The sequence below is a fragment of the Perca fluviatilis genome, chromosome 11 (assembly GCF_010015445.1).
Source record: "Perca fluviatilis chromosome 11, GENO_Pfluv_1.0, whole genome shotgun sequence".
In the NCBI taxonomy this organism is placed as follows: Eukaryota; Metazoa; Chordata; class Actinopteri; order Perciformes; family Percidae; genus Perca; species Perca fluviatilis.
Window position 1 is genome coordinate 4,050,325 of NC_053122.1, and position 15,212 is coordinate 4,065,536.

At 39.0% G+C, this 15,212-nt stretch overlaps 1 protein-coding gene across 1 annotated transcript; it reads left to right on the forward strand.

Annotated features, from left to right (window-relative positions):
- Positions 1-995: 995 nt before the first annotated feature.
- Positions 996-14,697, forward strand: crfb16 (cytokine receptor family member B16). The gene is made up of 8 exons (XM_039816306.1): positions 996-1,226; positions 1,941-2,096; positions 2,753-2,879; positions 8,074-8,264; positions 10,867-10,991; positions 11,815-11,962; positions 12,317-12,468; positions 13,777-14,697. The coding sequence occupies exons 2-8, from the start codon at positions 2,036-2,038 to the stop codon at positions 13,864-13,866; spliced, it is 894 nt and encodes a 297-aa protein (XP_039672240.1). The 5' UTR covers positions 996-1,226; positions 1,941-2,035; the 3' UTR covers positions 13,867-14,697.
- Positions 14,698-15,212: the final 515 nt, after the last annotated feature.

The window sequence follows — 15,212 nt, forward strand, 5'->3', positions numbered from 1 at the left end:
AAATGTAAAAATAAAACAATAAATAACTAGAAAGAAAACACAAAAAGAACATCCCAACGACAACAAGCAGCAATTCCCAAATACAGAAATATAGACATGATGATATCAGATTGAGAGATTAGAGTATTAAAAAGACCAGTGAGTAAAAATGTGTCTTTAGTAAAGCCTAGATTTAAAGCACATCTGAAATCTAAAGGCAGCTGCAGTCCTTTTGTGTCTCTTCGTATCTGTTTTGTGTCTCTTTGTGGTCCTATGGTGTCTCTTTGTAGCTGTTTTGTCTCTCTTTGTGGTGCTATGATATCTCGTTGTAGCTGTTTTGTGTCTCTTTGTGTCTCTTTGTGTCTATTTGTGGTCCTTTTGCATCTCTTTGTATCTGTTTTGTGTCTCTTTGTGGTCCTATGGTCTCTTTGTAGCTGTTGTGTATCTCTTTTTAGCTGTTTTGTGTCTCTTTGTACCTCTTTGTGGTGCTATGGTATCTCTGTAGCTGTTTTGTGTCTCTTTGTGTCTCTTTTGTGTCTCTCTGTGTCTCTTTGTGGTCCTATGGTGTCTCTTTGTATCTGTTTTGTGTCTCTTTTTGTCTCTTTGTGGTCCTATGGTATCTGTTTGTAGCTGTTTTGTGTCTCTTGTGGTCATTTTGTCTTTTAGTGATCTTCATGTGTTGTGTCTCTTTGTATTTGTTTTGTTTCTATTTGTACTTATTCTGTGTCTCTTTGCAGTTATTTTTCTTTTTTTGTGGTCGTTTTATAACTCTTCATGGTCATGTTGTGTGCTATGGATGTTGTGCATCTCTTCATGTTAGTTCATGTCTCTTCGAGTAACATTTAGCAGGTGAAGGCCAGGAGGGCCCCTGGCTCAGCAGCTCAATAGGAACTATAGAGTTGTCGTGACTTTAACTTCTAAGTTAACGTTGACATCTGACGCCCTGAGGCAACTGAGAACAAGTTGAACCGGCTCTGCAGCCTCAGCATCCCGACACACCAGCTTTTCTCTGGAGACTGCGGACAGATCGCAGCCATGCTCACATAACTTCTGCTTTTTTTCACACACCAAACTGCTTCTTCTTTTTCTTCTCCGCTCTGACAGAAGCCTCAGACTCTGAATCGTGTGGATCTTAACTGGAAAGATTAACTGGGATATTATCGTCTTTTTCACACTGGATTTAAAGCTTTTTAATACACATCTTGGATTACCTAATGATGCATCCAGAAATGTGCACTGCATGAAAGGTAAGGCAGCTATATTTCTATAAAACGTTTCAGCAACAAGGCAATTCACCGTGCTTTACATAAAACATTAATGAGCAGTTAAACACATCTGTTAAAGAGAATAAAAACAGCTAAAATAGAATAAGACATGTACGGAATACAGAAATAAAAGTTACAGTACAGCGTAAGATTACAACTTACTTACAATATACAATACAATATTACTTACACTCTACTTTAAATTGAACTTGTTTGACTTCAGACGTCACTATGTCTTTTTAGTTTATTCACTTAAAGAGATTACTTTCTATTTATTTAGTGACTTTGATGTGGGATTTGTTATTTAAGATAAAATACAGTTTCAGTGTCACTTTTGTTATAAGAGGACATCTGTTTATTTTGCACAGTTTATAGAAATAAAGGAATATTTTTCAGTCATTTGTCTGCAGCTCATTCTGTTGAAAGAAAATCGCATCGTGAGTTGAGTGTCTCGTTACATCCATGTAGTGCAGCTTAAAAAATTAATTGCGTTAAAAAAATGCAGAAAGGAAAAGAAGTGTCCCTTTTTTTTGGCGGCCAAGAGTGTGTGTGTGTGTGTGTGTGTGTGTGTGTGTGTGTGTGTGCATGTGTGTGCATGCGTGTGTATGCGTGTGTATGCGTGTGAATGTATGTGCGTGTGTGTGTGTGTGTATGCGGGTTACATGTTGTTGTTATATGTGTTGTATTGTGGATCAGTTTGCATGCAGGTTGTTGGTGTGACTGGGACATGTTGGAGCTGACGTGAGCAGATGAATTTCCTACTTTAGGTTCTAGAGACAAACTCTCTGGTGATGAGACCGAGACGCTCTCTGAGTCTGCTGCTGACCATGTTCCTGCTGAACGGTGCAAACTGTGAGTTTAACTTTTACACACATACACACACACACACACACACACACACACACACACACACACACACACACACACACACTTATCACTGGTGGTTTCCTCACATCTCTACATAATCTCTGTTTGAAGGCACGACAGCCTCTGTGGTTATAGATACCTGTAAAGTCAGCACACACATACGCAAACACACACACACACTTACAGCTGGTTGTTTCCTCACATCTCTACATAATCTCTGTTTGAAGGCACGATAGCCTCTGTGGTTATAGACACCTTTAACTTTTACACACATACACACACACACACACACACACACACACACACACACACACACACATACACACACACACACACTTTTACTGTCAGCTGTCTAATTATTGTAATTATGGACCTTGTTTTATCAAATGTTCACATTTCTGTTCTGAAAATGTACTTTCATGCTGATATCTGTGAAATATTTTCCATATTTACCTGCATTGTCTCCACTTATTGGCCTATCTTTGCAGAAGCATAAAGCTATAAAGAAATAGTTTTAATTGAATTAAATATCCTGATTATTAACTTGAATTCATCCCCTCAGCTCATTCACTCTGCTTCCTAACGACACACTAATAAAAGCTGATGTCTGAGATGTAAACTTGATCTCTGTATGTCTGCAGGTGTCTGGATGCTGCCGGCTCCCGACAGTGTTTACATGGAGTCTGTAAACATGAGACACATACTGAGGTGGCGCCCCCCGCAGGCTGCCGGCCACACCGCTGTGTTTTACTCCGTGCAGTTCCAGGGGTAAGTTATTAGCCTGACCTGGTCCTACTCAGATTCTAGTCAGAATACAAGTCTGATACTGCTCCATTGGGCTGTGATTATGGGGCGTGTTTCAACCGAACCAGGAATGAAAATGCCTCTGCACTCAATTGGATAGACATACAACCAATCAGGGCAACAGATAGACCTACAACCAATCAGGGCAACAGATAGACCTACAACCAATCAGAACAACGGAGTATGTGACATATGTTGAGCGTTGCATAGTTGTCAACAGAACACAACTGCACGCACACTAGAAGAAGTAGAAGAAGAAGATGAGTGTAAACGATCAATAATAATAATAATGCGCTGTCGATATCTTCTATAAGAGACGTGATGGAGGAATCTACACATCTCAATTCTCCAGCAGCAGCCATCTTTGTTGTAAATTAATTCAACCCAAGCGCTCTTTGGTGATGTGGTTGATTCTGTTACATCGTAAAAAGCCCGCCCTGACAATGTGATTGGTCCAAACAGCTCTGGTTTGAGCATAGTTGCTCCACAACGGATCAAGTCCAGACCGAACTTCAAGACCTCAAATATTGTGGGCGGGGCTAAGTTCGGCTGGCATCCATCCTGCGTGTCAGACAGTTCACACCTCGCTGTCGTCCATTAATACCTGACAATGGACACCTCGTCGGGCATTAACCCGCTTATACCATGGTCAACTGCCAAGTATTTTTTCTTTTAAACATTAATTCATATTTTAATATGTTTTACAATCGAAATCTTAAGTTTTTCCAAACAATAACTGTGTTTCCCTGGTTACGCCTGAGGGTTTGACTAATACCTGGAACAATCACTCCCATCCCATAAGGTTCTTATGCAATGCAAACGTTATTCCCTACTCCAGGGATTAGAACGGACCTTAGATATGACTTGCCACCCTTAGCAGCGGGGGGATATTTATAGTCCGCTCAGCTCGTAGAACCCTTCAGCTCGGCTCCGAGCCAGAAAGCTAACGCTATGCTAAAGCTATGATAGCAAGATCCAAAGTCAATAACATTGTGTACAGTTGGCAATCAGTAAAAATAATAATAATGTGACAGTATGTTTAACATTAAGACAAGCTAGCGTCATTGTCCCCAGAACAACATAAAGACTTTTACAAATAATTTTATCCGCGATGTGTAACGTTACCGTAGCGACCTGAACAGTGAACGGGATGTGAGATAACGTAATTCACTGTGAAACAAAGTCAGTTCAGAGGAGCAGTGCAACGTACTTCCTGCAGCGTGTGTGTTAGCGCCATCCTGTGGTGTTCAGAGGACACTGAAGCACTACGCAGTGTTGGAAATAACAGAATCACATTTTGTTTTAATGTAGCGCATTAATTTAGAACAGTAAACAATCAGTTTCACCGGAACTCCTTTTTTATGGACACCCTGCAGCCAATCAGAATCGAGTATTCACCCAGACCATGGTATAAGCATGAAACACTTTACTGACAACATCACACAAGCACACACACACACACACGCACGCACGCACGCACGCACGCACACATAAAAGCACATACACACACACACACGCACGCACATACATACACACACACACATACACACACACAGACAGACACTCACACTCACACACACACACACACACACCATCCTGCTGCCACAGATACTTTAATTAATTCACCGTTGGAAGTAGTCCCAGCATTTTAAAGTTTTGGAGTTTGTTTGTGTTTTTTTGCGATCTTTGTGTCTCTTTGTGGTCTTCACGTGTGTCTTAGAGGTGATTCTGGGTCTCCGTTGTAGATGTGGGTTGGTGTTTCTTTGAGTGACATATTGCAGGTGAAGATGTTTTTGTGAAAGCATTTAAGTCTCTTTGTAGTCATGTTGTGTCTTTCTGTGTCTCTTTGTGGTCATGTTGTGTTTTGTTTTCAATAGTTTGCAATGTATTTGTAATAATAATTGCAGTAAAGTGAGTATATTCAGAAACGAATAAACCAAACTGACTATAGTGAAGAGAAACAGCTGATACCTGCAGGTTAAAGAGAGATAAACAAATCCATCAGGACAAAAAAAAAAACACCCTTTTTTTTTTGTGTGTGTGTCTGTGTGGTCATAACAACATAACTTAACTTTAGACACTTTAGTTTCTACATTGGGCTCGTGCGTTGTGCCAGCTGTCAATCACAGAGAAGTCACCTTAATTAACTCACAGGAACATTCCTGCGGCTGCTGTGAAGTCTTCCAAACTCTCCTCTGTTTGTTATGAGCTGAGCACAGTTCAGTGTCCCCGCTGCCTCGTAACCTGTTCTACATTTTATCAGCGCTGGAAGTAGTAGTCCGATCCTTTACTGCAGTACAAGTACTAACACCGCACTGTAAAAACACTGTTACAAGTTAAAGTCCTGCATTGAAAATGTAACTTCAGTAAAAGTCTGTAAGTATTATCAGGAAAATGTAGTTAAAGTATTAAAAGTAAAGAACTCTCAACTAGTTGTATGTTTAATGGTCTACACACACACACACATACACACACACACACACATACACACACACACACACACACACATATACACACACACACACACACAGTTGTGTGTTTAATGGTCTCATCATCTCAGCGTGACTTGTAGCCGTTATATTGTCGGCTAGTTTACTTTAGAATCAAACATCAGATTTTATAAACTACATGTGTTCTGTGTGCAGGAATCTTAATGTGTAAAGTAACTAGTAACTAAAGTAACTAGTAACTAAAGCTGTAACAGATGAATGTAGCAGAGTAACTAAAGTAACTAGTAACTAAAGTAACTAGTAACTAAAGCTGGAACAGATGAATGTAGCAGAGTAACTAAAGTAACTAGTAACTAAAGTAACTAGTAACTAAAGCTGGAACAGATGAATGTAGCAGAGTAACTAAAGTAACTAGTAACTAAAGCTGGAACAGATGAATGTAGCAGAGTAACTAAAGTAACTAGTAACTAAAGTAACTAGTAACTAAAGCTGGAACAGATGAATGTAGCAGAGTAACTAAAGTAACTAGTAACTAAAGCTGGAACAGATGAATGTAGTGGAGTAAAAAGTACAATATTTCTCTCTGAAATGTAGCGGAGTAGAAGTAGAAAGTGGCATGAAAAGAAAAGACTCAAGTAAAGTACAAATACCTCAACATTTGGACTCAAGTATAGTACCGGAGTAAATGTACTTAGTTACATTCCACTTCTCGGTTTTACTACAAGATGAGAAGAAACACTCGTAAGTAGAACTGCACTCTGAAAGCGCAGACCCCCGCCGATACCATGTCCTACTTTACTGTATGTACTACTTTTTAACAATATTTTGACACAACATGAATGCAGCGCGATCACAGCGTCATGACATTTTGCAAATTTTCACTTAAAGCCACCAAGTTTTATTAAAATCAGGGCAGAAGTTTTTACAACAAACAAAGTTTACGTTACTGTAAAACTGACAACATGTGGAAGGAAGCCTGTTGTTTTTGGGGATATTTTATAAAAGTGGCGAAAGGAACCACTGAAACGTAATTAGTAAACAGTGATAAATGTCACCCAACAGGTAGGCTGCACCTGTCCACAGGCCAAAGAGCTGACTCATGTTTACACCTAATTACATTCTCAATGCGGTTTTTAATTAATCTGGATGCAAAACAAAATCAAAACACAAAGAGAATACGTAGCTTCAGTGAGTCAGAGGCATGCAGGGAGTTTGGATAATTATCTTTCTGGAGAAACGGCAAATATTTTCAGTTTCACATTACACAACCCAAGATGAGAAGCTAGAATGGCACTCTGAGAGTGTAGCCCTCAGCCATATTATGTCCTATCTCAAAATGTTAACCCTCCTTTTGTCCTTGGGTCAAATTTGACCCATTTTCAAAGTTTTGGTATCAGAAATATAGGTTACTTAAAACCAAATTGATTCAAAAATAACATGGACGCTTTTTGCAAGTAAAATGAAGGCTCTGATCATTACTCTCTTTGGGTTTTATTCAACTTCATAGCATTTGAAAAGAAATTGAAATGGTTTCAAAACAGTTTCCTGACTAAACGTTGACATAGACCAGTCTGTGATCCACTCAACTGTCTGATTTTAATTTTTAGTCAAAATAACTCATAATTTGTGCTTTTTTTAACTCAGAAAGTAAGTATATTAATAAGTTAAGTAAGGTAAGTTAATATTATTGAGGTTTATTGACCATGAATTCCAGAAATAAGTGTAACACTAGTGGTAATAAGTTGGAATAAAATTGTCTAAGAAGATGTAACACAGAATGTGGTGATAATTTATACTTTACAGACAAAACAGAAGGAGGACAACACAAGGGTTAATGCAGGGTGAGATTTCCCATTCAGCAAGTCATTATTCTGATTATTCTTACACCACATGAATGCAGCACAAAATGCCCTATCTCGCAAAGGTAACAAAAGTGAAAAAGAGTGAAAGATAATTTGCGTATCCGCTGCAAAATCTAATAGGCTCTTCCTTGACCCGTGCTACATACCTTCAAGTCTGACAGACAGACAAACTAAACTGAAAACATGGAATGTAAAAGCAGAATTTGGGTTTAAAACTCTCTGTGTGTCTCTTGGTGTAATACGTCAAAGAAAACGTTAGAAAAGCTTCAAAAACTTCCAAAAAAAGAGTTGAAAAAAATGATGATAATTAAATGTAAAGATAGATAGTATTAATAATTTTTGGTGTTTGGGGTGAGGATTGGGGTTGATCCACTCATGAAGCAGCTGTTTTATTGTCTTTTTTGATGTGCACAAATAAGTGACAGGTACCATAAGATTTTTTCTTCTTCCTGTTCTTTTTTTTTCATTCATGCATGTTATGAATGAATGAATGAATAAATAAATAAATGTGAAAAATCATCAAAATGTAAAAAAAAAAGAATGTAAAAAAAAAACATAAACAACGTTAAAAGCGTCAAAAAATGTTTGAAACTGTCACAAAAAAGCTCCGAAAGCATTGACAGTGCCTTCACAAGCATAACAAAAAATGTTAAAGGCCTCAAAAAGGCGAAATTAAACATAACAAAATGTAAAAAAAAATTATAATAATTTAAGGAATCAAGAAAAGCATACATAAAAAAGTTTTTTCGAAAAGAGTTACATAATACGTTAAAAAGTGTCAAAGAAAAAAGGGTAAAAAATGTCAAAAAAGTGTCAACCTGTCCTCTTTTTCTCTTGGTGCTGCAGGGAGTTTGAGCTGACGGTGAAGAACGGTAGCTGGGTGAACGCTTCCGAGTGTCAGCTGACTCCTCAGACTCACTGCGACCTGACCTTTGACCTGGGCTCCGACGCTGACTACAACATCCGCGTCAGAGCACAGCGCGGTTCCCAGCTGTCGCCCTGGACCCAGCTCAGCCCACCGTTCAACCGCAGACACAGTAAGACGCCGACAGAAACACACTTCCTCACGTGTGAAATTAAATATTAACAGTACCAGTCAAAACTTTGGACACGCTTTCTCATTCACTTAACTCTCCTTTTATTATCTGAAATAATAATAATAATACTACGTCATCTTAACTCTCCTGTTGTCCTCGGGTCAAATTTGACTGATTTTTAAAAAGTTTCTATATCAGAAATTTTGTTTTTTTCCAACGACATTTTCGAAAGAAATAACGTGGATGGCTCCCTACAATGCTCTTCACAAGTTTTATTCAATTTCATAGCATTTGAATTTTTTTGTTAATAAAAGAAGGTGGAAAAAATGTCGGGAAAAGCTTCAAAAACGTGGGGAAAAAACACACAAAAACGTCAAAAGGTGCTGAAAAAAACGTTGGGAAAAAGTGTCAAAAACATAAAAGTGTCGAAAAAGACGTCCAAAATGTTGAAAAAAGTTTATATTTTGACGAGGAAAAACAGAAAGTTGCATGGTCAACAACACAAGGGTTGAATAGGAAGTGTGTCCAAACGTTATATAGTATATAGTTATATATATATGAAACATAAAGGCTACATCATGAGGCCTGTACTAGATAGTTACATGGTGACGGACAGAAAAGGGTTGGTCAAATAATCCAGATATTTAGACAGCTCTCTTTGTACTTCCATTATTTACAAGCTTATGACAGAATCATACATGTGTTAGCCAGTCATGTTGTCATAGTCTACATCGACGACGTTTCTTTTCTGGGATTGTTCAGGGGTCGCCAGAAATTCCGTAGGTGTTATGGGTTGGCAGTGTTCTCCCTTCCTGTGTGTGGTCCTTTTCCCCTTTTCCCCTGTTGTCTCTGTCTGTGTTCATCTGCACCTGAGGCTGCGAGAGTCGTGGCTATGAGGATCTAGGTCAAGGGGTGTGGCCATTCACTTCTGCAGTTTCCACACAGCTGCAACTCATTCCATTCATCACCTCTGCAGTATATATCTACCCGGGCTGTTCACCTCTTCAGTGCCAGATTGTTAAACCACTCTTGAGAGCCTGCTCTGAAACTGCTGCTTACCTGCAACTTACCTGTGCTCCCTGCTGAGCCCTGTCGAGCCTTGCTCTGCCGCTTTCTGCTGAGCTGCCGTCTTCCACCCTGCACTGCTCACTCACATCCCCTCTGAGTTTCTGTCGGTGAGTCAAGACTGGACTCTCTCAGACTGCCTGCCCCGAATCTCAGTTCTGCCCTGGATTCCTCACTGCCTGCCTGCCTCGCGCTTCATTACCATCCAGAAGCTACACTGCCCAAACTCCCCCTCTTCGCACAATTAAGATTGACTGTTCAAATAAACATCTCTAACTACTATCTGCCTCTGTGTGTGTTGTCTGTGTTTTGGATCTAATGGCCGTAGGATGTCCTTCATTTAGGCCGGATGTCCGGTAGATTTCTGAGGACTATGGTTAACTGCATATTGCCTCAGATCTCTGCAGGGTAAATCCAGACAGCTAGCTAGACTATCTGTCCAATCTGAGTTTTCTGTTGCACGACTAAAACTACTTTTGAACGTACACATGTTGCTTCCCGAGACTATTTTCTAGAGGCTCCGTCCAGAGCTTAGCCCCGCCAAAGACGGATTGTGATTGGTTTAAAGAAATGCCAATAAACCAGAGCACGTTTTTCTCCCATCCAGGAATGCTGCGTGGACTAGCCAGACCTTCCTCAGCAGCGCTGTGGAGGAAGGTCTGGCAATGCGAGATGTATATAATTGTTTTCAGTCAGTGAAGCTGCTCAGAAGTTACATACATTTTGTACGGAAATACATTGCATTCACAAAGGAAAAGAAAAGATATACACTTTTCCTCGTAATTATGAGGTAATCTGTTGTAATTACAAAAAAAGATATATTAGGAGAAAAGTTAAGACTGATTTATGGGTCTGTGTTCAATCTACGACCTCATCCATACGCTATGTTAAGAGTAGTGATGCACCGAATCCTACTTCCAGTTTTTACCTGTGACTGTCCTTCCTTTGCCATAACTGAAGTTGCTGCATTCTGGCTGCTGTCTGGAGATTCCTTCGTGCACAACTCATATTCTTTCAGATGTTTCGTACCAGATGTTGTAACAGCGGCCATGTTGTGTATAGTTTAGGGTCCTCGCCACCACCAGACCAATCAGCATTGCTAATTGAAAGTGTAGCTGGACTTGAATGGTCTTCTTTTGACTGAAAGTACTGCCAAACAACAACTTTTTCTGCTCACCAGTTCCATTTCCACTTTCTCACAGCCTGCTGCATTGAACGCTCCACCTACGTAAACACCTTCCCGTAATCAACGGCGCCATCATAACAGCGACCAGGGTAGCGCGCCGAATGCAAGCGTAGGGTTCGGTTTGCTGAAAAACAATTCGAAGGTTTGGCTGAATCCAAACCCCGTCAAAAAGCTCAATATTCAGCCGAATCCGAAGCCAAATCCTGGATTCGGTGCATCCCTGGACTCCAGGGAGCGTAGGGTTGGCCTTTTGTTGCCTCCCAAAATATTTGTGCACATCCCTGTCTTTCACAACATGTAAAGGTTTTTAAAAATTGATTGAATGACTGAATATGAGTCTTGTGCCGACAGCGGACCTGACGGCGCCGGACATGGTGGTGACGGCGGTGGGCGATGCCCTTCAGGTGACGTTCAACGCGCTTCCTCTCACTGCCGCTGTCAGCGTGACGGTGTGGAAGAGAGGCGACGAGCTGCAGGTCAGAGGTTACTTCACTTTATCCCTTTTCTTTCTGTCCTTTATCGTCAATGGTCCTCTTTCCATCTTTTTCCTCGTTTTGTCTATCCCCCTTTTTTCCCCCTGCTTTCCTTTCTTATATCGTTTGTCTGTAGTTCTTACCTTCTTTCAGTTCAATGCATTCTCATGGAACGGGTTCGTATGATGTCCTATGAAATTACGGCGATTGCTCGCTGGTCACATGACAGCATAAAGTGACTGTCATGCACCAAAACCACAAGTTAACCCTGTTAATGTGTTGTTTTTTGTATCAGAAATATGTTTTTACTGAATTGCCCAAAAATAACATGGATGAATTCAATACAACAATCTTTGCAGGTAAAATCATTGAATTTTTGGTGTTTTATTCAATTTTCTCCTGACTAAACTTTGACGGATAGCAGTCTGTGATTCACTCAATATCCTCTGATCTTAATTATTATGCAAAACAAGGCATCATTTCTTTTAACTCAAAAATTAGGTATAATGTGTTTTCTCCTTAACTTATTCTTCTTTCGATATATACGAATTCTTCATTAGAACAAATTGAGGTTAAAACAGGATGATTTTGTTACTTTCCCCTTGTCTGATCCATTGATGCATTTAGTTTTTAGCTGTTGAGGATTTACATGTTATGTTTGTTTGTTTCACACACATGAATACAAATCAACTTGAGGAAACAAAATAAAATCTTGTATACAATACATGGAGGGTGGTAAACCTGTAATGGCTTATAAAAAATGACATGCCAAATGTCAACATCTCTCTTCTCTCTCTCTCTCTCTCTCTCTCTCTCTGTCTCTCAGGCTGATGTGTACCTGATACCAGCTGAGCAGACGCCGCTGCATGTCCCCGCCCTGCAGGACGGAGTGGTGTACTGCGTCAAAGCGCACATAGTCCTCTACACTCACCTTTGCAGCAGTAGCACTGATGCCCAGTGTGTCTCCATCACAGGTATACACACACACACACACAAACACACACGCACACACACACACACACGCAAACACACACACACACACACACACACACACACACACTAACACACACAAACACACACACGCAAATAGGCAAACACACACACACTTATACTTACTACTTAAGTAACACAATTACATTACAGGAGAATAATATTTTTTCTTTACATAAATAGACATTTGCACCATAAATTGTTGCATAAAAAAATTTATTTATGTTTTCACGCTTAAAAATGTCCGGGGAAGGATCTCCCAGACCCCCGGTTACAACGTTACAACGTGTCGCCCCCCAATGTTGAAACAAGAGAACTGAAAGTTTCTTCCCTTCCAGGTCCAGCCGCTGCCTGGAAGAAGCCGACCACTGTGACTGTGACTGTCATCGTCACGGCCAGCCTCCTGTCCGCTGTGTTCTGGTCCGTCCTCCACTGCCGTCCAGGTGTCTGCCAAACGTATTTCAGAAAAGAGACGCTGCCCCACTCATTGGTCAGTCCCACTCATATAAAAATAAATATAGATCAAATCACAATCATACAATCATGTTTCATCATGTTTTTCATAGTAGAAATGCACTTACTGGTTGTTAAAATATCCTACAAATTAAAGAAGTTCATTGAGAATATGTTGTGATTCAGTTTAAAAAGGGGATTTAAGATTTTTTAAATGCAAACTACATAACAGACATGACATAATTAGGCCTACTATGTATGTAAAGTCAGTAAAAAAAGAAATAAAAAAAAGAATGTAAAGCCTTTTTTAAACATTTTATTCAAACTCAGTATGCATTACAATCATGTGAAACTACGGTAATACATTGCTCATTTTTAGTAGACGTAAAAACAGGAATACAGAATACAGAAATATACATGAAAGAAAAGTGGAAAAACAAAAAAGTCATAAAATAAAATGAACATAAAACATGCCAGAGGTCAGCAACGTGACAACATTACAGTTTTAATTACTTTTTGTAATTGTCTTAATGTGTGTGTGTGTGTGTGTGTGTGTTTACAGTTTTAACAGTTGTAATGTGTCTGCATTTGTCTTTAACCCTCCTGTTGTCCTTGGGTCAAATTTGACCCATTTTCAAAAAGCTTCTACATCACAAATGTGGGTTTCTTTCAACCAAATTGTCAAAAATAATAACGTGGATGGTTTTACAAGTAAAATAAATGATATTTACCACTACTTTAACTGAATTTTGACATTTTATTAAATTTTATAGCATTTGAAAAAAATTCTAATTAAGGAACGTTGAAAAAGTGACAAAAACACCGGGAAAAGTGACACAAAACATCAGGAAAAGCAACAAAAGTGTCAAAAAGAGACGACCAAAGCCATAGTGACGGCCAAAAAAAAAAAGTTTGAATTTTAAATTTTGACCCAGAAAAACTAAAAGTTGCATGGTCGACAGGAAGATAACACAACATATATTTTGATATCCCAGGTCTTGTTTTTGTCTTGGAGTAAAGGATATCATTGGTTTTTAAATTGGGAACTTGACATGTGCTTCCTTATCTTCACTTATTAGGACATGATTTATACCTGTCAGTGTTATGATTTATTGTTTTCTGTAGTTGTGACAAAATTCTTATGCGGAAATAAAGCTTTACTCATGTTTTAACAGATACTAAAACATTTACCAATAATCTATCAGAACCTGAGATCCTCAACAGATTTCACTCAATGAGACGGACACCAGTTTAACTCTTAATCTGTAATACTCAGTATATTAATGTATGTTATATAGCACAGATTACATGTGTGATACAACTTTCAATCTGTCCACTGTTGCAGACACCTGATTGGGACATACGACATCAGTTGAGTCCTGAGGAAGCGGAGCTTTGTGAGCAGATCCACGTGACCGTTGACCCCCAAGACTGACGAGCTGAGGATCTCAGATCCTGAACAGTAAAGACACATCTGGAAGAACAAAGTTCTAAACTTACGTTCATCGTGGAATTTATGGAGCATGTGTTCGAGAAGATGCTTTTGAGCTCAGCTTTCTTGGGGTCAAATTTGCGTTCCCTAGGATGGAGAAGACATGACCCGCCCTACTCTGCCTCTGATTGGATAGTACCGTTTGCTTTCTCAGGTTGGATTGAGGTTTAGGCATTATGTTTACTCATCAATTTCACTATTGGTTATGGTCCAAGGCACAATAGCATATGTATTTACAAGTAGAAACACTTCAGAAGGTATTGTATGTGAGGTATGAGCTGGGTCTGGATTGACTTGGTCCCGATGTGGACCTTGGTCTAGACTTTTGAGAACTCCTGCTTCAAACCAATCACAACAGTCCTGGGCGGCCCTAAGCTCGGGATGCAGCAACGGTGGCGTTGCAAAAGAGAAATAGAGAAGAGAAGAAGAAGGGGAGGAACACCTGCTGCTTTATTCCAGCAATGTATGTCCGTTGAGCCAGACTAGCTGGATGATAATAATCATCTGACATTTTGAGAGACTGTCCTCCCAAGAAAAATGACATTATCTGTCATAAACAGGTTATGAAAAACATTTAAAGATGTGTATTTGTTGTGACATTTGACAACATACACACTTTACTACCTATGGTAACTTATATATGCTATAAAATATTGTTGATGTTACCGTTATGTTTGAATTAATGTTTTTTTATATTTATATTGTATTCTTTTTTTGTATATGAATCCTGATGAAGAAGTGAATTGAACGGATGGTGTGTGTGTGTGTGTGTGTGTGTGTTAAGGTTCAGTTGAGGTAATATGAAGGTGATACTTTGTACTAATATTTAGTGTCATTAAAATCAACATCTGATGACAACATGAAATGTACACTTATACAGTCCTGTTCAGAGTGACCGTGACTATGACCATGTCAAATTTAATGTGATTTTACTGTAAAGTTTTTGAGAAAATTTGAAGGAAAATTTCCACAAAAACAAAAATTTAAAAAAATGTAAATGTCATGGACACGTCTTCGTAGTATAGTCAGTAAAGTAATATACACTTTACCGACTATAGTACATAGACGTTTCCTTCAGATTTAAACTGAACACATTTTTTTTAATTTTAAATGAAGAGGAGCAATTTCTTACTTTTAACATTTGGGCAAAAGAAAACCTATGGTAAATAACTACAATCATTATTATATTTGGGTTTCATATAATGTGTATAATGTTGTTTTTTCCAGGTAAGTTATATCAAATGAGGGAGCTTATTATTTTGGGGGTTTCTATACACCCAGAAGAACTA

Bases quoted from the DNA above. Each gene is read 5' to 3' on its own strand.
- crfb16 (XM_039816306.1), top strand. From the start codon at position 2,036: ATGAGACCGAGACGCTCTCTGAGTCTGCTGCTGACCATGTTCCTGCTG. The intron at 2,880-8,073 runs GTAAGTTATTAG...TTGGTGCTGCAG, and splicing joins TACTCCGTGCAGTTCCAGGG to GGAGTTTGAGCTGACGGTGA. The intron at 8,265-10,866 runs GTAAGACGCCGA...TTGTGCCGACAG, and splicing joins ACCGTTCAACCGCAGACACA to CGGACCTGACGGCGCCGGAC.